The sequence below is a fragment of the Harmonia axyridis genome, chromosome 6, assembly GCF_914767665.1.
Source record: "Harmonia axyridis chromosome 6, icHarAxyr1.1, whole genome shotgun sequence".
NCBI lineage: Eukaryota > Metazoa > Arthropoda > Insecta > Coleoptera > Coccinellidae > Harmonia > Harmonia axyridis.
In genome coordinates, this window is record NC_059506.1 from 14,246,224 (window position 1) to 14,270,815 (window position 24,592).

The 24,592-nt window shown below is 35.2% G+C and overlaps 5 protein-coding genes across 5 annotated transcripts; 2 read left to right on the forward strand and 3 right to left on the reverse strand.

The window, feature by feature from the left end:
• Window positions 1-2,352: 2,352 nt before the first annotated feature.
• Window positions 2,353-2,840, reverse strand: LOC123682821 (histone H2A). The gene has a single exon (XM_045621626.1). It carries the CDS (start codon window positions 2,817-2,819, stop codon window positions 2,445-2,447), a length of 375 nt encoding a protein of 124 aa, XP_045477582.1. The 5' UTR covers window positions 2,820-2,840; the 3' UTR covers window positions 2,353-2,444.
• A 4,759-nt stretch (window positions 2,841-7,599) lies between these two features.
• LOC123682109 (histone H2B-like) lies at window positions 7,600-8,061 on the reverse strand. The gene has a single exon (XM_045620520.1). The coding sequence runs from the start codon at window positions 8,017-8,019 to the stop codon at window positions 7,648-7,650; it is 372 nt and encodes a 123-aa protein (XP_045476476.1). The 5' UTR covers window positions 8,020-8,061; the 3' UTR covers window positions 7,600-7,647.
• Window positions 8,062-9,347: 1,286 nt separating this feature from the next.
• On the reverse strand, window positions 9,348-10,125 carry LOC123683250 (histone H3). The gene has a single exon (XM_045622173.1). The coding sequence runs from the start codon at window positions 10,117-10,119 to the stop codon at window positions 9,709-9,711; it is 411 nt and encodes a 136-aa protein (XP_045478129.1). The 5' UTR covers window positions 10,120-10,125; the 3' UTR covers window positions 9,348-9,708.
• A 190-nt stretch (window positions 10,126-10,315) lies between these two features.
• Window positions 10,316-10,682, forward strand: LOC123683254 (histone H4). The gene has a single exon (XM_045622179.1). It carries the CDS (start codon window positions 10,325-10,327, stop codon window positions 10,634-10,636), a length of 312 nt encoding a protein of 103 aa, XP_045478135.1. The 5' UTR covers window positions 10,316-10,324; the 3' UTR covers window positions 10,637-10,682.
• A 3,169-nt stretch (window positions 10,683-13,851) lies between these two features.
• LOC123683256 (histone H1B-like) lies at window positions 13,852-14,217 on the forward strand (the record flags this gene model as incomplete). Its single annotated transcript, XM_045622181.1, has 1 exon — window positions 13,852-14,217. A coding segment is annotated over one exon (366 nt), but the record flags the coding sequence as incomplete, so codon positions are not given.
• Between the last annotated feature and the right edge of the window lie 10,375 nt (window positions 14,218-24,592).

The window sequence follows — 24,592 nt, forward strand, 5'->3', positions numbered from 1 at the left end:
ATTGAACTATTATTAATTTTAAAAATATGAAAAATGTTGTTCGCCCTGTATCTTCGAAACAAAGAGGTTTTTCAAAAATCATCCAAGGACAAAACATGCTTAAAATAGTCCAAGGAACAACCCCCTGAATTTTTGCCGTATGTTTAGGAAACACCCTGTATATCCCGCACCAAGGGCCCTGTGGAGAGGCTATGTTTTCTAACCTGACGCCCATCAGGTAAGTTATAATGTTAACCACAATTTTAGACTTTAGTATCATTTTCATATGTTTCGCTGTTGCTTATACAGTCCACCATTTCTCCACTAATTTAATGAACAATCGGACTCGACTTACCTGTTGCAACCTCGTAGTATAGTTATTTTTTATTGAGTTTGATTTCATTATCTTTTACTTTTGTTTTATTTCATTTTCAAAAGATAAAAGCACCAATTAACATAGCCCCATTAGTTGACATAACTATTGAATAATACAAAATAAATAAATTGTAGCTCGAAAGTAACTCCGAAATCCATCGTTGCCACCGGTACGATAATTATCGAATTATACGATAATTTATTCGATTCGATAAATCGAAGTTTGAAGGTCTAGTTAACTAGAATAAGTCCTTTTCTACTGTTCATAGTGGGGGACTGTTTTACAAATTTGTTCATTTTTATTCGAAAATAGACCATTATTCAGAACAACCCATTTCGTAAATTTCTTACCTGATCTCCCACTGTATTATATTATGTCTTTCGACCCGATTATCTCGTCGGTGGGTTGCGATCGACCCGGGTCTAATAGCTACCTAAGCCACTGTATATAGGGTAAATGCACTGGTTAGCCGACCGTCAGTGTCTCTCGACTCGACCATTCCGTGATTTGAGATAAAATAATAATAAAATATATCTTGTAGTGTAAAATATTTCCGCCGTACGTGTTTTCTCGACCATTGCTACCCTTTCAAGATAGTTTGCATAGTAGGGGTATAGGTCAAAGTTTTCGCGCTGAAATAGTATATTGTGCAACAAGTGGGGAAAGTCCAACTTTTCTCGCGAGTTCACACGAGCGAGAAAAGGACTTTCTCCACATGTTGCACACTGTACTTTTCCTACAACTGCACAAATTTCAATAATTCAAGTAATGGACTTGATTCAAATCAAAATGGCCTTCGTTGACAGTATGTGCGAATTTATTGCGTTTCCATAGAAACGACTCAAAAGCCCAATTACATTGGTCTACCAAGCGAGGTGTGGGCAAAGTGCTGTGAGAAATAATATTTCCCACAGTATGAGCAATACATAGTTTTGAAATTGAGTAAGCTATGAAGAATACGCTACTTTTCATAGCAGTTGTGGGAAAATGTATATTATTCGGCAGTCGCGAACTGGTATTGGAAAATTTTTACCTTTTATTTCTCGACCAAAGTGGTCGACAACCAATATGTAATTTCAATAATTGTTTATTTCAACCGATATATTTCTGTTGGATCATGTTCGTTTTTTTTTTTTGAATATTAGTTTGCGACCACTGAATTAACGTTGAAACATACTTATTCTACCTTTCATTTATTCTCGGTCGAGAACCAATTTGATTGTATAGTATATACAAAGCCACTTGAACTAGTCCATAAAAACGCTCGGCCAGATGTCTCTTTGAAATGGAAACCGCGATCCGCTAAATACCGGGGGTTTATTCGAAAGTATTGTTAGGCAATAAATTCACTGGCCCCAAAGGAATTTCTGGAAACTTGGACAACCCTTGAACATATAATTGAAATATTCTGGCTTCCTCCAAGTGACTTTGGATATACTATACTTAATTCTCGACCACTTGTGGTCGGTGTTTTATATACTCATTAGTTTCTGAAAAGATATTAAGAACAAAATAACCAAATAATATTATTTAATATGAGTTCCTATTTTGAAATACTTATAGAAAATGAAAACTTTTGCAGAATAATTTTTTTACGTTCCCAGTGTTTCTTACTCAATTACCTCATCTGAAATCCATCTGATTGATATAAATATAAAATTTTTAAGTGAAGACGAGAAGCGAGCGGCCACTATTATTAGTGGTCGAAAACAAACAAAAAAATGGTCGAGAACTCTGCGGCATGGTCGTGACCCGAATGTTATTCAGATTTTCTGTTTTCACATTTCGAAGGTTGAATGCGAAGAGAACGTTTAAAATTATATGACAAATTATTTAAAACTAGCCAAAGAATCGATGAACATCAACACCTTTAAAATTTGATTAGTTTATGTGTGAAAAAGTCGTACCCGAAATCGATGTTTTTGTTAATTTGGTCGAAAATCAGAGCATTTACCCTACTTACGAATGTCAGTAGGACCGTGAAATTGTCGCAATTTTATTATACCCAAAGTGATCAGATGATAAAAAAATCTTTTCAATGAGGAAATATTGTGGCCCTGAAAAGGGCCGTTTCACATACAGATTGTATTTATGATTTCTTTTCTGTCTTCTTTGGCAAGAGGACGGCTTGGATATTCGGTAAAACACCACCTTGAGCGATAGTTACTCCCGATAGCAATTTGTTCAACTCTTCGTCGTTTCTGATTGCCAGCTGAAGATGTCTGGGAATAATTCTGGTTTTCTTGTTGTCACGTGCTGCGTTACCGGCCAATTCCAAAACTTCGGCGGCTAGATATTCCATAACAGCGGCTAGATAGACGGGTGCTCCAGCTCCAACTCGTTCAGCATAATTTCCTTTGCGTAATAAACGATGAATACGACCAACTGGAAATTGTAATCCAGCTCGGTTGGAACGAGACTTTGCCTTACCCTTAACTTTTCCACCTTTACCGCGACCAGACATTATAATATAATACGCGAATATGGGAGAGTAAAATGATTGTTGGGCTTTGATAATTCCTCGAAAATGTCCTCGTATACATATATATATACTCGCGGTTTCGACCAATCAGCGTAGTACGTTCCATACTCTGAATGAGGTAGGGCTTAGTATACTAATTTCATACATTGAATGCCATTGATTGCCATCCATAGAGTTTGAATTATTATTTGTTTTTTGTTTGTTTTTTTATTTGCATACAGTCCCAATATATTTGATAATTGGTTCCGCAAACAGCTAGAAATTAACAGGAAGAAAAATACAATCGCACAGTTGACTATGCAGGTTTAGTCATTTCATTTGAATCTTTCACCTTAATGAAACATTCGTCTGTAATATATAAATCATCTAGTGCTGCGATCACTATTCTGTAAATGACATCTATCATCTGCGTATAGAGCTAGCATATTCCTTGACCTTTTTGGGGCGTTGCATATGCAGATGTTGTTGATTTTGGGCTTAGAACTGAACCTTGAGGCACTCCTGCTTCCATTTGTCTGGTGGGGATATTACGTCGTCTATTTTGACATAAAAACTCTTCAGAATCCGAAAAGCTCGAGCGTTCTATCAGATACGGATCAAAATAATGATTTTGACTTATTTATTCGGTGTGATGTCATTTTGATGATGACATCAGCATATTGGATTCCCTTCACTTCTAGGTACTGTTGTTGCCTAGTGATACCGGCAGCTAGATAGGTCAGGAGAGGAGTTTATTTTCATCTTTCGTAGAAGTAGATTGTGTGATATTAACTACGTCCTTTGGGGAGACCTCTGATTGCTTACGGGCTCTAGAGTTTCCGTTAATTGAAGAACACGTAATGATTGTAACAGCATGATATATGTAATCTTTTAGCGTTAGTTACTCTGAGAAATACAGAGTTGAAAATTACTACACAGCAGAAAGGATGCCCCAAGAATAGGATCGAAAGAACAGCTAATAGACATCCTAATTAGGAAAAAATCTGGGTAAATCTTTTGACGACATACATATTTAAATTTTGAGAATATACAAGATCCGACCCCAATTAAAATAAACTTTCTGGAGTATGCGACTGGAGAACTATGATATCATCTAACATTCTAAGGCAAACATAACCACTAAGCAGATCCCCAATTAATGGGGGCCATTTCTATCGAGACTCCTCCACCCCTACTCAACTCTATCTATAAACAACTGAACGGCTACTGAAACGAAAAAAAAAGGTTTCAATATCAGAGGCAACAATTTACACAACAGTTGTAGAATCTATTTTAACTTATGGCTGTGTATGCTGGCAACTTCCAGAAAAAAAAAGACCATAGACAAATTAGAGATGGACATTTCGATAAGATCTTGTAGAGTTTCCAGATTGCAACATATCAGGAACGAAGAGATAAGAAGGGAAACTCGGCGGGATTTTACAACGGTAGAACGCATGGAAACTAAACAGTTACTGATATTATTTATATATATATATATATATATATATATATATATATATATAAATCGAGGTGTATGTTTGGTTGTCTCGTCTTGAATCATGATTTTCTTTGTTGGTTGAAATATACTATATATATATATATATAATGCAGTACTGAAAATATATATATATATATATATATATATATATATATATATATATATATATATATATATATATATATATATATATATATATATGGTGAGTCTTTGACTTGTACATATATTTTAACCCAAGATTCCTGAGGTCAAAAGAAACACTTTTTTCCTTTACCATTTTTTCCGATTCGGCCCGGTTAAAAAGATACAGGCTGTTGAAAATCGTTAAAAAAATGTGATTATCGGCTATATCTCGGAAATGGTTGTATCGAAGGAAATGATTTTTGAAATATAGCTTTTTTTTGATGTGATACATCTTCTCCGAACACCAGATTCCATACACATTCTTCTGTTTCTATGTTATGAACATAACATACCATCAAAATACCAGAAATTCGAAGAAACCAACTCTTAATAGTAATTTGAACGTTCATTGAAGAATATTTGGCTAATTTGAAAAATAAAAGTATTCTTCATATTTTCTCGTAAAAAGCGCCGTTTTCGAATAACTTGATCTTAAAAAAAAAAAATTATCTGTGAAATTCAAAAAATTGGGTACTTTGGCTGAATGCAACTCTGTTCTATTGTGAAAAAAAAACCACAGAAATGAATATTTACTATGAAGTCATGTCTCAGATTTAAGAATTGAACTACTAGCCAACTTAGTTTGAAAATGAAGTTATTTGAATAAGCTCACCTCAACTCCTCGATTTGATTAAAAATCACTGAGCTTTGGCACAGCTCTGATAATAAGAAGATACTTCACTAAAATCAACATTCTTTTTGAAAAGTCCAGATTATTCATAAAACCCATGTTTAAAAAAGTTTTCACAAAATAGTCCCATTATAATGACAACAATCAATATCCCACTAAAGACTGCTGCTATCGAACAATACTGTATTCTTCTTCGGCTCATTCTAACTCACATCGAAACATACCACACACATCGAAACATACCACTAGGTACATACTAGACAAATTTTCATGTGATTGAGATTGAATACTTTTATTCTTTTGCTATTCCATAAATTCATCCTAAGAGCTTATGATTGACATACTTCCAAGAGGGCCATAATTGTTTTAATGTGAAAACAAATCAGGTGAGTTGAAAGAAACCAAATATTCTATTGTGGATAATTATATTGAATACTTCTCATTTATTTTCAATGCCAAAATCAAGATGAATTAAGTAGTAAAGTTGGCTATAATGTAGGTACACATTAACAACAAATTTGATTACAAGTGGAGTCTAACATTTTCCATTGATTACAGAGCCAGAATATTTTACATATTTCCATATTTTCATATTGATGGTTTCAAAAATATTGATGCATTTCAATATTTTTATGAGATAGTTGGAACAAATCAAATGCTTCATTTCATAACAAATATCTTATAACAATAACAGTGTAAACTGTAAATGAAAATTTTAGGTTAGAACATAGATTATTCGAACCGAACTGCTGTGTTTATATTTGGCATCACTCGAAATTTGAAATTCAAACTTAAAACCACAGATTACTATAGTCTGTGTTAGATCTTTCATAGATGAATATTATTTATTTGAGATTTTAAGGTTAATTCTTGCACGAAAAATAAACAACGATATCATATAAATGAAATATAATGAATGAATGGATATGAGTATCAGAGCTAATATGGCTGGTAGCGAGCTCAATTCGTTATAATTATCGAAAATGAAATAGAAATCAAGAGAAGAATATTTAATCTTTAGCGTCAACGAAATTGGAATAACTCATTTATTTGATTATAAACACTACTTTGTTCAACAAATGGAATGTTAAACGTGAGTTTATGATGGTTTTTCTAATTTAGTAGCTTATTTCCAAGGTTCAAGAGGTATATCTTATGCTTGAGAAAACTTCAGTGTTCCGGTTTTCAGGGGTGAATTAGCTCATTTTGAAAATTTAAAATGGCTATATCTTTTTAACAGGGCCGAATCGGAAAAAATGGTAAATGAAAAAAGTGTTTCTTTTGACCTCAAGAACCTTCGGTTAAAATATATGTACAAGTCAAAGACTCACCCTGTATATATATATATATATATATATATATATATATATATATATATATATATATATATATATATATATATATATATATATATATATATATATATATATATATATATATATATATATATATATATATATATATATATATATATATATATATATATATATATATATATATATATATATATATATATATATATATATAGATATATGTCGGAAGGATAACGAGGGTAATTGTTCATAAAACAAATCATAAGGATAAGGACAGTCCCTCTCAGAGAACTGTCCTTATCCTTATGATTTGTTTTATGAACAATTACCCTCGTTATCCTTCCGACATGTTATTATTCCTGGATTCGGATGTCACGCAGTTAGTTATAGCTTTTCGCGTGGTGATGTCGGTTGTTGCCCGAAAACACATTGGGTCTTCCTGCTGAAACCACAAATGGATTGCTGGCTTCTGTTGTTGACTCTGTTTGTTTGTTGTTTCTTTCAAGTGTTGCACATCCTAACACTTGTTCACCGTACTGATGAGGGCCGAAAGCCCGAAACACGTGTCTACGGTTAGTATTTCTCTGAGAGGGACTGTACTATATATATATATATATTTTTTTTTAACAATCACTGTTTGCAACAGGTTTATATATATATATATATATATATATATATATATATATGTATATATATATATATATATATATATCTACTCACACCACGAATGGGCTGGTTGAGATGCATCTAACTGGGAACACAGCCAAACTTGGACTTCACGAAGATCTAATAGAGAAGGCGCAAAAGGAGATGATCTTGTGGACCACGAGAATTGTGAGAAGTTTCCTCAGAAGCAATTGAGTGTTGCCTTGTTCTGAGAGGAACCGGCAACCTCTAAGCCTTACCCTGCAACGGTATAAATATATATTTATATATATATATATAGTAACAATTGAAAAGCAGGTAAATAACATTGAACCGAATATATATACATATATATATATATATGATATTGGTGTGCAAAATTATCAGACAAGGTATAGGAAGTTGACGAACACATTCGAATTATATTAGTATGGATTATTTCAAATTGATAAATCTACATGTCGTTAACGGTGAAATTAGAGATCAGACTATAATTATAAGTTTTAAAAATTTGTGGTTCTGAAAAGAACCGTTTGATATGCAACAACAATTCCTGCTTTATTTGGAACTGGTGTATTTTGTTACTGCTTTAGTTCCTTCGCTGACGGCGTGTTTTGCCAACTCACCGGGCAAGAGAAGGCGCACTGCTGTTTGAATTTCCCTGCTGGTTATTGTCGAACGTTTGTTGTAGTGAGCAAGTCTACTCGCCTCGGCGGCGATGCGTTCGAAAATATCATTAACGAAACTGTTCATGATGCTCATAGCCTTGCTTGAAATACCCGTATCCGGATGGACTTGTTTCAATACTTTATAAATGTAGATAGCGTAACTTTCCTTCCTCTTGCGTTTCTTCTTCTTGTCGCTTTTAGAAATGTTTTTTTGGGCCTTGCCAGCTTTCTTGGCAGCTTTTCCGCTAGTTTTAGGAGGCATCTTCAATCGATCAATCTGACGATAAGTGAAAACTAAAAAATTACCTTCTCAGTGTAAACTTTTTATTTGAGATCGTACCACCTAAATTGACTCCACCTATTTAAGTTCGGGTATATACCCGAACCTACAAACTTCAAAAGAAAATAGAAGTTGGTCCCGGGTCATCTCCGACAAAACCATTTAGGAACCATAGCACTGCCTTTCACAACACTGCTGACGCATCACCTGAATAATCAACTGATGGACATTTCATCAAACCCGAAGAATTAAAGCTTAGCACAGAGTTCGATGGACTCTAGCAATGGCGAGTGTCTGCAAAAACTACCGCCATCTCATCGTCTATGGTATTCCAAACATGTCGCAAGCTAGATTGTTGTACATTAACCCTTACTGGTGATGGGATGTTATTTACAACTTGTATGCTCATTATCCTCTTCAAAATGTTATGAAACAGTCGGTGGAATGCTGATTAGAGAAGAGCGATATTTCACGAACTGTGATTTAATCACTGAGATCAGAATGTCACAGGTAGTCACGGTTCCGAAAAACGAATACAGAGCGTGACGGGATAACAGTTTGAACATTTCACAGATCTTTTCAGGGCATATCATCGTCCGTTGCAATCGTAAATTATGAAGGCAGCCTGATGTTTTTATTGCTTCGGAACCTTTTTCGACTAACATAATTGCATATTTTTATGACAATCCCAGCATCGTATGCAACTTCGCATGCTGTAGGAAGTATTTTTGTAGAACTAGTTAAACAATAAATACTTGCTGCAAACTAATAACTACTGCATTACTGCATAATTGGTGGTGGCAATAAAATTCTAATTTTATGCTTATCTTTGATAAACAACCCCAAAGAAATTCTTTCTATATTGAAGTTGTCGACCGAAGCAATAAATGGTACTCTGTATTATAAAAAATAAACGAAAACACGTCAGCGACATAATAATAATAGGCGAAAGAATAATAACAGGCGAAAGACCAGCAATCTTTGGGCTTTCTTCACAAAAGTTGATGTAAATTATGCTACTTGTAATTTATGCAAGTTGAAATTATCTTTCAAAATCACCTCTTCAAATTTGAGGAAACATTTGAAAAATCGATATCCTTCTGTTACGTTCCTAACTAAATCTGAAATAAGGAAAAGAGTTGAATATGTAAGAAAAATGGATGTTTTCATAACAATTTTGCTTTGAATGAGTGACCAATTCGAGTTGCAAAGATAAACGAACTAAGGTTTGGGTGATTCATATAAATATTATTAACAAGCAACCTAAACAGTGATCACGTCACGCTTTAATTTCACTGATATCATAAAGTAACGTTCACGTTTCACAACGTGATCTAGAAATCACGGTATCGCTTCTCTCTAATGCTGGTCATCAGAATCTTTTGCAGTTGAATGATCGAATTGGAAATAAGACGGCATAATTTGCTTCCAGCTTAAAATAAGCTATTGCGCCAAGATATAGAGGATATCAAAAGACTGATGGAAAATCCATAATCAAAATTGAAATTCGTAACGCATTTTGTTGGAAGAAATTAAGTAAGGTTATATTGCACTATTGATATCGGATCTTTAATTTGGGATACCTTATAAGAAATCAATCAATTGTATAAATGTAAAAAAAAAAGTTGTGGTTCTGAAAAGAACCGATTTTAAACTTTGTGAAAAAGATGCTTAAGCACGTTCGCCACGGATACGTCGAGCAAGTTGAATGTCCTTCGGCATAATGGTTACTCTCTTGGCGTGAATGGCACATAAATTTGTATCTTCGAATAGACCGACCAGATAAGCTTCGCTAGCTTCTTGAAGGGCCATCACGGCGGAGCTCTGGAAACGGAGATCGGTCTTGAAGTCTTGGGCAATTTCGCGCACTAACCTTTGGAAAGGAAGTTTGCGAATCAACAGCTCGGTACTTTTCTGATAACGACGGATCTCACGAAGAGCTACGGTACCTGGACGGTAACGATGAGGTTTTTTTACGCCACCAGTAGCGGGTGCACTTTTACGTGCCGCTTTTGTGGCAAGTTGCTTACGCGGTGCCTTTCCGCCAGTGGATTTTCTTGCGGTTTGCTTCGTACGGGCCATCTCGAGTATGGGTATAAACTAGTTGAGGGAAATCTTAGATTCATCTATTTATAGCGGAATAGGTAGGCGGTTCCACTGCACATTCTCGCAATATCATTGGTTGGTCGTGTAGATCTAGTGGTGGGGAAAACTGTGATGGTATAAAAGCCGTATTTTCCGCTGAAACCTTTAGTTAATTCTTGTTATTGTAGTCGTTAACTGAAAAATGACTGGCAGAGGCAAAGGTGGTAAGGGTTTGGGAAAAGGTGGCGCTAAGCGTCACAGGAAAGTTCTACGAGACAATATCCAAGGAATCACGAAGCCCGCTATCAGAAGATTGGCCCGCCGCGGTGGGGTGAAACGTATCTCTGGTTTGATTTACGAAGAAACTAGAGGTGTACTTAAGGTATTCCTAGAAAACGTTATTAGAGACGCTGTAACTTACACCGAACACGCAAAAAGGAAGACTGTAACAGCAATGGACGTCGTATATGCTTTGAAACGCCAAGGTCGTACGTTGTACGGTTTCGGAGGTTAAATTTCACCATCGAAATATTGCTATCGGTCCTTTTCAGGACCACAAAGTTAACGTTTTCTCGTTTTTTCCATTACACAAATATCATACAATCCGAAAGCAAACAAAATTCCCACAAAGCCTAAGCCTGTCCGTGAGATGGGCAACCAAATTACTATGACGAGATAATTCTTTTGGAATTCAGCGTTAAGGGTAAACAGCTAACATTTTCATTCACCTAACTATAAATATTATTTATTAATTTTTTTTTTTTTTTTTTTTTTTTTTACTTGGAATTGCTGTGACCATACGATCGCAAAATGTAAAAATATTCCGAGGACAAACAAGTGTTATCTATTCAAGTTTATAAGCATTTGGTTAGTAGTGCACTAGGAGTAACATTTCTCATCCAAATTTTATTGCCACCTTATTTTATCAATTTGAACAAATTAAGAAATGGGCTTATATAAATTATTCCATAAAATATTTTCACAGAATCGATGACGGTAGGCGGCGATAAGATATATAATTATTTCTTCTGCGCGTTACGTTCATCAACTTTACATCGACAACAGAATGGTAGAGAGTCGAAACAATTTCGTACCTCGGCATGGGATCATTCGAGGGAAATCCGCTGTAGGATTGAAAAGGCAAGAGCAGCTTCCATTAAAATGAAAAAACTTTTCACGATTCACGACCTGAACAAGAAGACCAAAATACGACTTCTGAAGTGCTATGTCTTTCCTGTGCTTCTGTATGGGTGGAGTCATGGACGCTTACTGAAGCTTCGTGTAAGAGGCTTGAAGTATTCGAGATGTGGCTCTACAGAAGAATACTCCGAATCAATTGGACAGAGCACATGACCAATGAGAGGGTTCTAATATTAGTCAACAAGAAAACTGAAATTGTTGACACCGTGAAGAGGAGGAAACTGGAGTACTTGGGCCACATCATGCGGAATGAACAAAGATACAGCCTTCTCCAGCTTATACAGCAGGGCATGGTTGGGGGAAGGAGAGGTCCCGGCAGGAGGAGAATTTCGTGGCTCAGAAATTTGAGGGTCTGGTTCTGGGAAACAACAATTGGACTGTTTCGTGCAACAGTGAATAAGGTCACAATAGCCAGAATGGTCTCCAATATCCGATAACGGATTGGCACTATCAAGAAGAAGAAGTTCCGTTCATCCCACCCGTTTGAGTTGATAATTCTCGCTAAGTTAATCCCCTCCGCGTATAACGAGATCACACATTTTCTAATCGAGAAGCCAATTTTCTCATTCCTATCCCGTATTGCACAATATTTCACACACGGTACAATCCATATTATATTTACAAAGAAAAAACATATATATCAACCGTTGAACTTATCTCTCATAAGGGTGTCAAATATGAACCGATGGGTTCATATATATATATATATATATAGAATGTTTATTTTTTCTCTTTATTGTAACTGATAATTTTTGTTGATATCTTGTAGAAGCCCTGAGGATGGATTGAATAAAATCCGAAAGCTCGGCAAAGAAAACAGAGTATTTTTTTGGTGTTCACACCGATTCCCTGAGAAATCATTCTGTATAAATCACGACCATTATTGCGTCTATATATATATATATAGTCAATAGTATTTCCTTTATTTGGAAGTGTCAGGTTTTTAATGGACTTGTTTATTTCATATAAAAAAATATATAATCATACGTTTCGGAGAGACTCTCCTTCTTCAGTAAAAATGATATTCATCTAATAGTTTACAATATAAAAATAATTAAAATTGAGCCTTCAATTTCTCGTCAATTCACAATATTGGAACGTGAATGTGGACATTCATTTCAGGCTCTCTTCATCGTTCAGCTTAATGACGAGTTGATGGAAATTTATACTTTCGATTCTATGACCATTCAATCTGCCAGTGAGTTATCAGACTCATCATCAAGACATTCCATATCCATTATAATATAATTATAATACAATATTATTATAATATAATAATAATAATGAGTGGCGTGTGAAGCAACTTTACCTAGACATTCTTCCAGTGCCCATTGGACTGTCAATATTATACTTGAGATTTATACTCTCCCGTGTTACTTAAGTTTCACTTGTTTGAAGTGCAGAATTAACAATTTACTATTTCACTTGAATTATTAAAAGTAGTTTACTTACTGAATTATTTGATATCTTAATTAAATGAGGTAATATAGTTTTGTTTGCACGATATCGCTGGTTCCCATTTATATCATTCGCTGATTCCTGCTTCCAGTATGGGATTACAAATTGTTTTTTTTTATGGAGATTTTATATTATCCTTTTTTTTTTTCAAACTATTAATTTGTATGATTACCTCCTGGTTCGTTCTTCAGGTAATTCATCCGTTAGTGCGTGTCTAACATTAATCGAGTTTTCATATTAGATTGACTACTTTTTCCGAACGCGCTTTTGTATTACGGCATTATTTAGCGGAAAAGCTTTTCTATGAATTTATGAACAATCAGCTACATTTCCAGCCTGCTCCAACATACGATTATTATCCTTTCCTGTCTGTTATTTCTCACGAGTTGATTTAAAATTGTCTTCATTGAACAGTTAGAAGATTCATCCACACTAGATCACCCTACCGACTCGCCACTTTCAGAACTATAATAACCCTAATTGTAGGAAAGTTATCGATTATATCAAGTATGCTTTGAATTAACGAAAATTCGAACAATTTACGTTCCCTGAAATACAATTGATTATATTTCCTATTAATCAAATTACATGGAGAAAACTGAGGCCAATACTCCGGCTCGAAGGACCACCTTTGTTAACGATAGCGTTTTATACCGGAATTCACATTCCTTCTTTCGAATGTCGTGTATTATCGATTATGGGAAATTTTCCGGGAATATTTCTAGACGAGATGGTGCAGAAATTTTCTATTTTTGATTTTTCCATTCGGAAATTTCAAGGATTGATCAATTGAGCATTTTGCTCGAAATAATCCTCATATTCATACATTTCTAGCCAAAGTTCCGTCGACTTCAGTTTTAATGCATTAATTTTCAGTATTTTTCCTGCAGAAAGTGTATCTAACGTTTTTGAAATATATACAGTGTAACGATTTCATCAATTATCACGATAATGTCTTCTGCCGATACAGAGGTGCAACAAAGCGGTGCGTCCGTTCCAATCGGTGCGAAAACTGCGAAGAAATCCGAGAAAAAGACTGCGACCGCGAAACAGGCCAAACCCAACCATCCTCCGACTTCAGAGATGGTTAATAACGCCATCAAAGATTTGAAAGAAAGAAGTGGATCGTCATTGCAGGCCATCAAGAAATTTATAGCTTCCAACTATAAAGTAGATTCGGAAAAATTGGCTCCTTTCATTAAGAAATACCTCAAATCAGCTGTGCAATCTGGATCTTTAGTTCAGACAAAAGGAAAAGGCGCATCTGGTTCGTTCAAATTGGCAGCTGGTGGTTCGACATCGGGATCCCAGAAGAAAGTGATTAAAAAAGCCACCTCCAAGTCCAAAGATGATCTTAAAAAATCCACTTCGGCATCAGCTGTGGTGACCGACAAGAAGAAAAAGAAGTCTACTGTTGCCAAAAAACAAGCCGCTGTAACGAAAACGAAGAAAGCAGTTGCAACAACCGAGAAGAAGAGCCCCAAAGCCGCCAAGTCCCCTTCTAAAGCTAAGAAGATTGCGAAATCGCCAACTAAGAAACCGAAAGCTCCAAAACCCAAATCAGTCAAGTCTGTGGCAACTCCGAAAAAAGCAGCACCTTTGAAGAAGAAGAAGTGAATAAATATATAAAAATTACTGTTGTGATGAGAATGGTTCGTCTAACTAATCGGTCCTTCTCAGGACCTTCAAAAATTATCGATCAAATTTGAAATATTCATCTTGTTCTCCAATTTTTCTGATTCCCCATTTCTCTGTCCACCTTGAAACCGAAAGTCCTTACCGTATTGATTATTGTCCTTCAATTTATTTTAGAATGAGACTACAAAAATTTTTTTTACAAATTTTGCCTTGAAAATGTTCTTCATTTCATTTCAGATATCTTAGGGCTTGATGTGCTCTGAGGTAGATGAAAGACTCTGGCATTCTTGTATCGTCAGGTTCTGCGTGCCGACCAGATCTGTCCCCTATTGATTGTACTTGACTTCTCTCTTCGCCTGAACCACGGCACATTCATCTTTCCCCGGCTTCATTCCGATAGCCTCAAAGAACGCTACCACATTTCCCAATTGCTCGTCGTTAGCGGAGTAGAGCTTGAGGTCGTCGATGTATGTAATATGTATGTAATAATTTGCCAGATAATATTAAAACTTGTCAATCACTAAATGAGTTCAAAATCAAGTTAAAATCTTTTTTTATTGAGAATTGTTTTTATCGTGTGGACGAATATTTAAAAATTTTAATATGATATGTTATCTTGTTTTTATTTTTTTTGTATAATTTAGTATTGATGATATAAGTTTGGATTTGACTGTTCCTATACAATTGTAAAATTGTCTTTGGAAATAAATGAATTGAATTGTATCTAACTGGCTTCTCAGTAGGTTTAGCGCCAAACAAAACCAGAAGAGACTCTGCGTGTCCCCCTGAAAAATATCTATCCTGATTTTGATTTCGACAGTTTTAACATAGATCTTGTTCTTATCCAAAAACATGTGGACAAGAGGTGGCGGGTCAGGTTTTTTTACCTTTAAAACAAAGTCAGTACTTGCAATCAATCATTACCGAATAGGTACATATAGGTACTTCAAATAAATATATAATTCAAGCGGAATATCGAAAAAATGCCAATATTCACGTAACAATAAATCGGACAAATGCAGGTACGGAATGAATAATATAAGGCTGCTAATTTCACACATACTTTCTGAAGGACTAATTGATACGTAAGTATCTATCACTTTGCAATCACAAATAAACGTTTCAGAAACTATAATTGATCATTTCAAAGAGCGATTAATATTTGTTATTCATATTTAATACCTATATATGTGTGCTCGTTAAATCGCTCTTTGAAATGATCAATTATAGTTTCTGAAAGGTTCTGTGTTTGCAAAATGAAAGGTACCTACGTGTTCATTAGTCCTTTAGGATGTCTGTGTAAAATTAGAAGGTTTTTTCTTATTCCTGCATTTCAAACAGCTGAAAATAGAAAACATGAAATTCGAGCGATTCTTGGGTGTTATTGGTGGTAATAACCTATTGATGGCGGAGCTTATCAGAGAGAAGCACTCTAGCTCAACGATAGAGTCAAGGAGGCTCTCAGAAAGGTCCGGAATGATAGTTGGGAAGAGAAACTACTTTCTCTTTCAACAGAAGACAACAGTGTTTGGCGGATGGCCAAAGCATTGCACTCAGATAGGAAACCAACCCCGCCGATTCACGGTTTACGAGGAATGGTGTACAGTCCAGAAGAAAAGTCTGAAGCTTTCGCAGATAACCTCCAACGCCAATGCAGCTGTAGTTACAACTATGCGGAATTGGACCACATTGAGGACGTCAACCGCAAAGTGAAAAATGAATCAACGGAAGCTATTGGTTTCGAACCGTTCAGGAAATCCAGAACACTATTATGTCGAGTAAAGTGAGAACGGCACCAGGACCGGACGGCATTACTAACTTGACGTTGCGGAACCTCCCTCGAAAAGCTTTAGTAGCACTGACGAATATAGTCAATGCTAAAGATTCAACACAATAACGAAAGAAAAGAATATCATACAGTAGGAACAGTTCGGTTTTTAAAGCCAACATTCCACTGTGCAACAAGTGCTCCGAGTAGTGGAACCAATCACGGATGGATATAACCGGAAACAAGTCACAGGAGCTGTGTTTTTGGATGTAGCCAAATCGTTTGATAAAGTACGGCCCAAAGGACTGCTATACAAACTGCTTACGGCAGGTTTCCCACTCTCCATGGTCCAACTTTTAGCTTCTTACCTGTATTCTCGCAAGTTTAGAGCCAGATTTGACGGAGTATTGTCTTCAGAGAGGTCTCTTTCAGCCGGAGTTCCGCAAGGATCTCTGCTGTCTCCAATATTTTTCACAATATTGCCAAAAACGGTGAAAAACTCCATGGCACTTTACGCTGACGATACCGCCTTTCTTGCCAGTTCTTGGTGTCCCAAAATGGCAACGAAGTACCTACAAGAAACCCTGAGAAGATCGAAGCAGTTTTTTTTAGCCGAAAGAAAATAGATCCCACCGGACTCGTCGTAATGTTCGGTAGGAGGATTGTAATGGAAAAACGAGGCCAAGTATCTGGGAGTGATACTTGACAAAAAGCTCACTTGGAACCAACACGTCACATCAGCTGTGACGAAGGGGAAAGACAACAGCGGCAGCGTTGCAACCGCTACTTTGCAAAAGCACAAAAATGTTTCTTTCCAACAAGCTTCTTCTTTATAAGTCCACCATCCGGCCGGTCATGTGTTACGCATGTTCGGCTTGGGGATACGCCGCAAAGACGCACCTGCAGAGACTTCAAGTCGTGCAGAATACGATCCTAAGACCAGCCGTAAATGCAGCTTGGTTTGTCAGCAAGGTACGGATAGGTACATGAAGACCTGAAAATACCATTCCTGGGCGACCATCTAAAAGATCTGAGCGTGAAGACCTTCATTGAAATGGAAAATCATGCAAACCCTTTTATAAGGAAGGCTTGCGACTACGATGAAAAAGCTCCTAGGAAACACAAACGACCGAAGATGGCACTTCTCTAGGAAGTGTGTATTAGAGCCAAACCCTTACTGGCACAGAGATTGTGTAATGATTACACAAACTTTGCCACCTGCTAGAGCAGATCAAAATAGCTCACCAGAGGTGAATTATATTGAGATGGAGCAGTAAAAGGCTAATTTATAGCCTGACTGCAAAAGAGAAAGAAGTTGTTAGCTCTTCACTGTATTTAATAAGTAGAGCGAGTATGGACTGTATTTTTATTGTAGATGTTGCGATGGCAAAAACAATTCACAGATTTTCCGCTAATGAGAAACTGAATATAAAAGCTCCTTTTCTTTCGTAGGCCTGGAGGGATCCCTCAATGATGGCACACCAGTGGTCATGCACTTGATATTCTTGAACCTTATAACTAATTACTGTCTCTATCAGTTACTAACACTTGAATTAATTTGCCACACACAGCGAAGTTAATAAACTTATCGAAATTAGCGATAATGCGAATACTATTGTTTATAGCGACGAAATATGCGGAGAACAAGAAAGTATATCACTCTCATTAACAGTTCCAATTAATAATAATGTTTTTGCTGTTATAAAAAACCGCTCGTTCCATATTGGCTCATATTGCCAATATTTTCAAATCATTTTATGAGTCAGCAACCCACAATACAGAAAAGTGCAATTGTGTGCTGCCGACACAACATTCATACTACATTCATACTACCTTTTTTTCTCAAAAATAAAGGGGGAATTCATTTGTTTCAAATATGATTCACAATGCATTGGGGAGAAGACACAGTAATAACACTAAGAAGTTTTAACACATGATTTATTACAATTTCGATAAGTATGACAGCTTCATGATTTTTCTTTTTGGGTTGAAGGAATCAATAAGGTCAATTGGCTTGAAAAACATTTATGTATGATAATCAAAAAAACAGTTCCTCTGTCCGAAATGATCAATGAGCCTCTCCTCCAACGGAATCGTTCTTCTAATTCTTTCTTTCTACTGATTACTGGTTTTGGAGTTATCTACTAAAAATCTACCATCATCGTTCAGAAATCTATCAAAAATCTACTGACATACTTTTTAGAAAAAATTCCACAGTTGGCACTGCATTACAATTTCACATTATTCAGATTACACTTCATTCTAGTGTCTCTTATGGTTAAATTTTACTTCATGAATAGGATAGATATTAGAGATGCGTATAGATTCGAACATAAAACAAGAAAATTTTTAGGAAATCGTTAAAGAATGGATCGAATTTTTTAGACGAGATATATTCTACGCCTATGGACTCAAAACGCGAACTTACCTATGATAGGTTAGGTTTTCATTTCCGGATGTTTTACACACTATACATGTTTTTCGAGGTTTTACCATGATTAAAATTAACAATATGTAACTTTAAATTCACAAACTTGTATAAAATAACGACGATTACAAACGTGAAATTAAAATGAACAGTTAACCCTTAACGTCCCTCTAGTTGTCACGTGCAATAACAACAACAGAACCGTGTTGCCAAATCCCCACAATATTCGCAAAACATCTATGCCACAGAACGGAGAAAAGTTTACTTCTTCCTCAGAATGGCAACGCAGTACATTATAAGTGTTTGTAAACAAAAATGTTATAGCGATGTCAACAAATGCTATAAGGCACCTCTATATTTTCTTTCCTCTGACGTATTCACCATAAAATCGTACTCAACTTATTATATTTTTCTGTTTATCAATAAGAATTTTCCTTTTATTTACTGTTTTGAACTTGTGACCAATAAATTTTATGTAATGTTGTCTTTGATTTATTGAAATTCAGATGCTTTTTGGTCAAATTTTATCCAGACTGATATATTGGTTGCTTTTGGTAACGATCAAATCATTCAATGATTCTTTGAAGGTGAAATCGTATTGCACAGATTTTCTTCCTCTAATAATCCAGGCTGTAATGACTTGCCTTCTTTTTTCAAACAGTACTGTGAGAAATACTCAAATAAACTAATCAATGTGTGTTTGAAATTGATACAACTTTTTAGTTTCAAAATTTCTTGGATCAAAACCAATAATACAAACAAACTGAATAATCTAACCTCCTGTCAATGACATTTCCAATGCCAACCCGAAATCTGCAATTCAAATTGTTACTGATCGAATGAGCCATTACCAACTTAATTTCGATTTTCCACCAGCCACCCGGGATGTCAATAATTCCTGAACGGACTATATTCTAAAACAAGTTGCAGAATGGGCTTCTATTCTAACACGAATGCGAAATTCGAACGCATGAGTGTTGGAATTGCCTTCTGCAACGAGTATTAGACGATATTTTCTCTATTTCAGTCAAGTTTTGTGAATTATTGTCGAAATTAAATGAAAATTTTAGATTGAATATCCTAGTGACATTTGTATTGTATCATTGCAGTTGGTGTGACTGTTACGAACATTGACAGATTACGGAATTTGAATATGAATCGTACATTTAGAATTTTGAAATAATTTACAATTACTCATTAAATTCGTTAGTTATGTCTGACGAAATCGATTTAACACCACCAGAATTAAGAGAAATTGCGATTAATGTTGCAAATCATTTCACTATATCCGAATTACTGTCTCCAATGAGTAACGTCATAAAATTCGTACACTCGCTCATAGATGTCCCTAGCAGTATTAAAAATACGATATATCAAATATGATAATTAATGCAGTTAAGAGTTAACTCGTATAACTCGAAACACCACGGGAGCAAGATTTTTCGTCGAGTTACGTATAGTTCGACATAGGCGTAGTTCGAGTTATACAATTCGTTCTTGATTAAATTCGACTTACGGGAGAGTTGGATAATACCGAGCCCCTAAGGACTTGGACCTATAATTAGGAAACTATTTGATATTGAAAGAAACAATATTGAGTTATTAGTAGGACATTTATTCAGGTACAATAACCGCATAACAAAAACTTCTGAAATTTAATCAAAAAGTATTTATTGTCAATTTATAAAAAAAAATGGAGGCGCGGTATTATCGAACTGATTCGATATTATCGTGCCCAGGTTTGACAAAATCGTGCCCACATTATTTGCTCGCGAATGGGTAAGTAACAAAAGTATCTAATAATAAAAAAATTGATATCTTTCTGAGTAATTTTCCTGCGTGAAGATAGGGAGAGCCGAATCTTCTTCTCAAAATTAAATCAGTATATAAAATATCACGCAATAAGTATTGATGGAAACTTAAAGTCTATATGACAACAAAACGTAAATATTTTTTTATAACATGAAGTCTAAGTAAATTTTCGTCTGAAGTTTCTAGCAGATGTCTTTATTTTATTTCCGTTTCGAATAGCCTCAAGTACAGACTTCATATTTTACGGATTGATAATATCGCGCCCCGGCGCGGAATAATCAAACTTGATAATTTTATTTTTTAAGCTCAAAATTTTATGGGAAATATTATAGTACGTAAAAAAGTATTCGGTCAATAATTCTACAGTGTACAAGCATTAGAAATTTATAGTATCAAAGTATTACAATATAAATACAGTATTACTTACCTCTTACTGAAAGTACGCGAAAAATTATAAGGAGTGACGAAAAAAACTTCTACAGGGCGTGCTATTTTCGTCATTTCAGGGACCGTGATGGCATTGCGCGGAGAAGGATGTAGGCATGTCCAGCTTTGATGTATACACACTACATCAAAGAAAAAGTGGATAGTTTTTGAATAATACTGAAGCGCGGAATTATCAACCGCGCGGTATTATCCAACTCTCCCCTAGAGGATAATATAGACCTAAACCGCTTTATAGAGGTAAAGAATAGTGATATTTATTCCCTATAATAGGAGTAGATCGTACATATTTGATGAATTTACTGAAAAATGAATTCACAGTGAAAAATTTTATAATGAGATAGACCAATATGTCTCTCTGTGTTGACAAATTCTGAACATTTTAAGAGTTTGTCTAATGGAGGAGTCTGATTTAGACTCTAAAACAAAGGTTAATTAATTCAAAGTGTAAGTATTCCATTTTTTCGTCAACATTTTTTTCAATCCAAGAGCGTAGAAATGGGGAGGTACTGGGTGTGATTACCCCACCCCAAGATTTTCAAAATATAAAATTCTAGAAATATCGCGAATACGAATAACGAAAATTTCTCCATCAAATGAACCAATAATAATAATCATTTTTCTTTCCTTTGAAATCGACACGTCAGTAAAAAATCGGACCCCTTTACCGTTTATGAGTTTATTATCGCTTTCAAAATGAGTACATTAATTGCATTTCAGCTCGTCTTTGTCCGAGGTTTATTATTTTCCTTCATCTATCCGTTTTCTCGGCATCGCCCCTTTTTTGTTACCTGTGATTTTTGCATTCGTCATCGGTATACACTTACCTACCCGTTGTTTTCGGTTTTTTGTATAATTTTCGTCACAATACTGTAGTTGTCGAAGAACTGAACTGAGTAATTCCCATCTGAAAATTGTCTGGGCTGTGTTATATAATTTATTGTGGATCATTCAAATTGCAATTTTTTTTGTGAATATATCAGTTTTGAATTGATTATATCTGAACGGTGTTCCTAAATTGGAGGTACAAATGAAAATGACAGATTTCTCGGATCCTATTAGGAAAAAAAGTCCTAACACGATTACGCAAACGCTTTGTTTTTGAGATGCCGGTGTTAAAGTTCAAGTTTTTTTCTCATATCACCTATCCTTCACAAGATATTCAATTTGAATTGGCATAGATCTTCCGATTTAAAGTTTTCAGCTTGTGATATGCTTGCAAATCTGCAGTGTGATATTTTTTGTGGAAGGGTACCTGCTTCTTTCCACCAGAACTATTTTTTGGTGAAGCACTGGTTCTATAGAAAAATGTGGAAAGAAACTCTTGTCTAGTACAACACTTTTTGGTTTGTTATAGTTTTGTCGTATCTGCTATCGATTTCGAAAAAAAAATTCAAACAGCTCTCTGGTAATCCTCAGGAAAATCCAAATTATTATAAAAATCCAGTTAGTGAGCTGTGATGAATAAATTGATTATAACTTCTGGTACTTATCAACAAATTCTGTAGCGAAGATTAATAAAGATTCGATAAACTAATAAATATAAGCATCACTAAAAAGTATGACTATACAAGAAACACCCTGTATCTCGAAAACAAAGCGTTTGCGGTCTCATGTTTATAGGACTTTTTTTTCTTAAAATTATCCAAGGAATATTTTCCTTCGTAACTCCTTTTTAGGAAAACCCAGTATAAGGTGAGAACAATCGAATTGGTAATAAAAAAAAATATTGAGTAATTAAGATTCAACTTCGTTATCAAACTTTTTTCCCACATTACAGATATGAGTAAACGTTGTTGTAAAAAAAAATTTTGTTCGAGAATCCCCCCCCCCCAAGAAAAAAGAAAGATCTCCGTCCTTGGTTTCCAGATTCCTCGTCATTGCTCGTTGCGAGGCGTATACTTGAAAACCGAGTTGTGATCTTTCGAATTATTATGTGTGGTGCTCCAATTATTTTTTCTCTTGATATTTTTGGGCGCCCCTGCAGACCTTGCGCCCGTGACAAGTGCACCTTTGCCACGCCCTAGATACGGCACTGGTATTGCCTATTACCCTAACTGAATCAGGGATGTAATGTATTTCACAAAGACGAAAAACAACACTTCGAATTACGTGGAAGTTGTTTACACATTTAACATATGGAAATTTCCTACGATTCTGCGTTCGAAACTAGTTACTGACAAAGGCTAAGTGTTTTCAGCGGAACATATGTTTTTAATCTCATTTAGTTTTCGAAGCTTTGCATGCCTTACCGCCCTTTGTATCAAGGCACTTAAACATGAGCCCGCAAACGCTTTGGTTTCGAGATACAGGGTGTTTCTTGTAGTCCTACTTTTTGTGATGCTTAACCAGTTTATCGAATCTTTATTAATCTTCGCTACACAGTTGGTAAATAAGTATCAAAACTTATAATTAATTTATTCATCACAGCTACCTAACTGGATCTTTATAATCATTTGGATTTTCCTGAGAATTGCTATAGAGAGCTGTTTGAATTTTTTTCTCGAAATCGAATGCAAATACGACAAAACTATAACAAACCAAAGTGTAGTACTGAACAAGAGTTTCTTTCTTATTTTTTTTAAACTACCAGTGGTTCACAAAAAAGCCTAATTTACATTTTCTTGATATCTCTTTTTGTTAAAAAGTTATTACCATCGGAACACCTTACCCCGGGAACTTCCAGCCCCACTCTCCCCGCCAGTACGTGAAAAATGCAAATCGAATATGAATTCTAACATATGAGTTTAGCAATAAAGAGTTCTAATAATAATAACATAAGATTCTACGGATAGAAAATACATTCGGAAAGATGAGTATGATATGGGTTCTTTGGTTTTTTCAATGAAATAAATTCTACGAAAGTAAGAAAGATAATGGAAAATAAAAAAAATATACCTGTATAGCTATAATGGGTTCATATACCTGTATACCTGTAATGGGTCTATGTAGATTGTAGGGTCCCAGCGCAGGTTTTACTGCGTCTACTTAAAGATCTATTGTATTTTGTACGTTGTCATGGAATAGAACTAATTGCTGGATTTTCCAAACGACAATTTGATTATAAAAATATAAGTAACCATTTTTTCGGTAAAACCAGGGTACTCTCGACTTTCCAAGAATAACGAACATTTTTACATTTATCCATCAGATAACAGTAAACTGTGTTCAGTATTACCTGTTCATTCAATAAATCTGTTGAATAATTATGCATATTTTTCTGCTATGGAAATTGATGGCATGGTGGCTATGTTGGAATATCGTGATATTGATGGAGATTCTGTGCCAGTTTTAAAGGCATTCAAACATGGATTGGAGGAAGAAAGTCTAGATGACTTTAATAGCAAAATATTATTTATGACAATTCCATCTTTTTTCAATTGTGAAATGCTCATTATTTTTTAAACCACCGGAAATATATTTATTTATTTAAAGATATCAACAGAGTTCCAGTCATAGGTGGCTAGGTTTTTTGAGTGGAATACTGGAATATTCGAATAAGTATTAACAAAATAATCATTGAATATTCACTTAATATTCATTGAATGATCAGTTATTATGTCATAAGAGCATATATAATATTCGATTAAACACTGAGACACGAGAGTGCAACTCGTGTGGTGTTTCCCGATATACGACGAGATGAAAAGGTCCGCATAATCGAAATATATAGTCTACACTCTGGTATTCGTTATGATTATATCACGAAAAATAATTTCAAT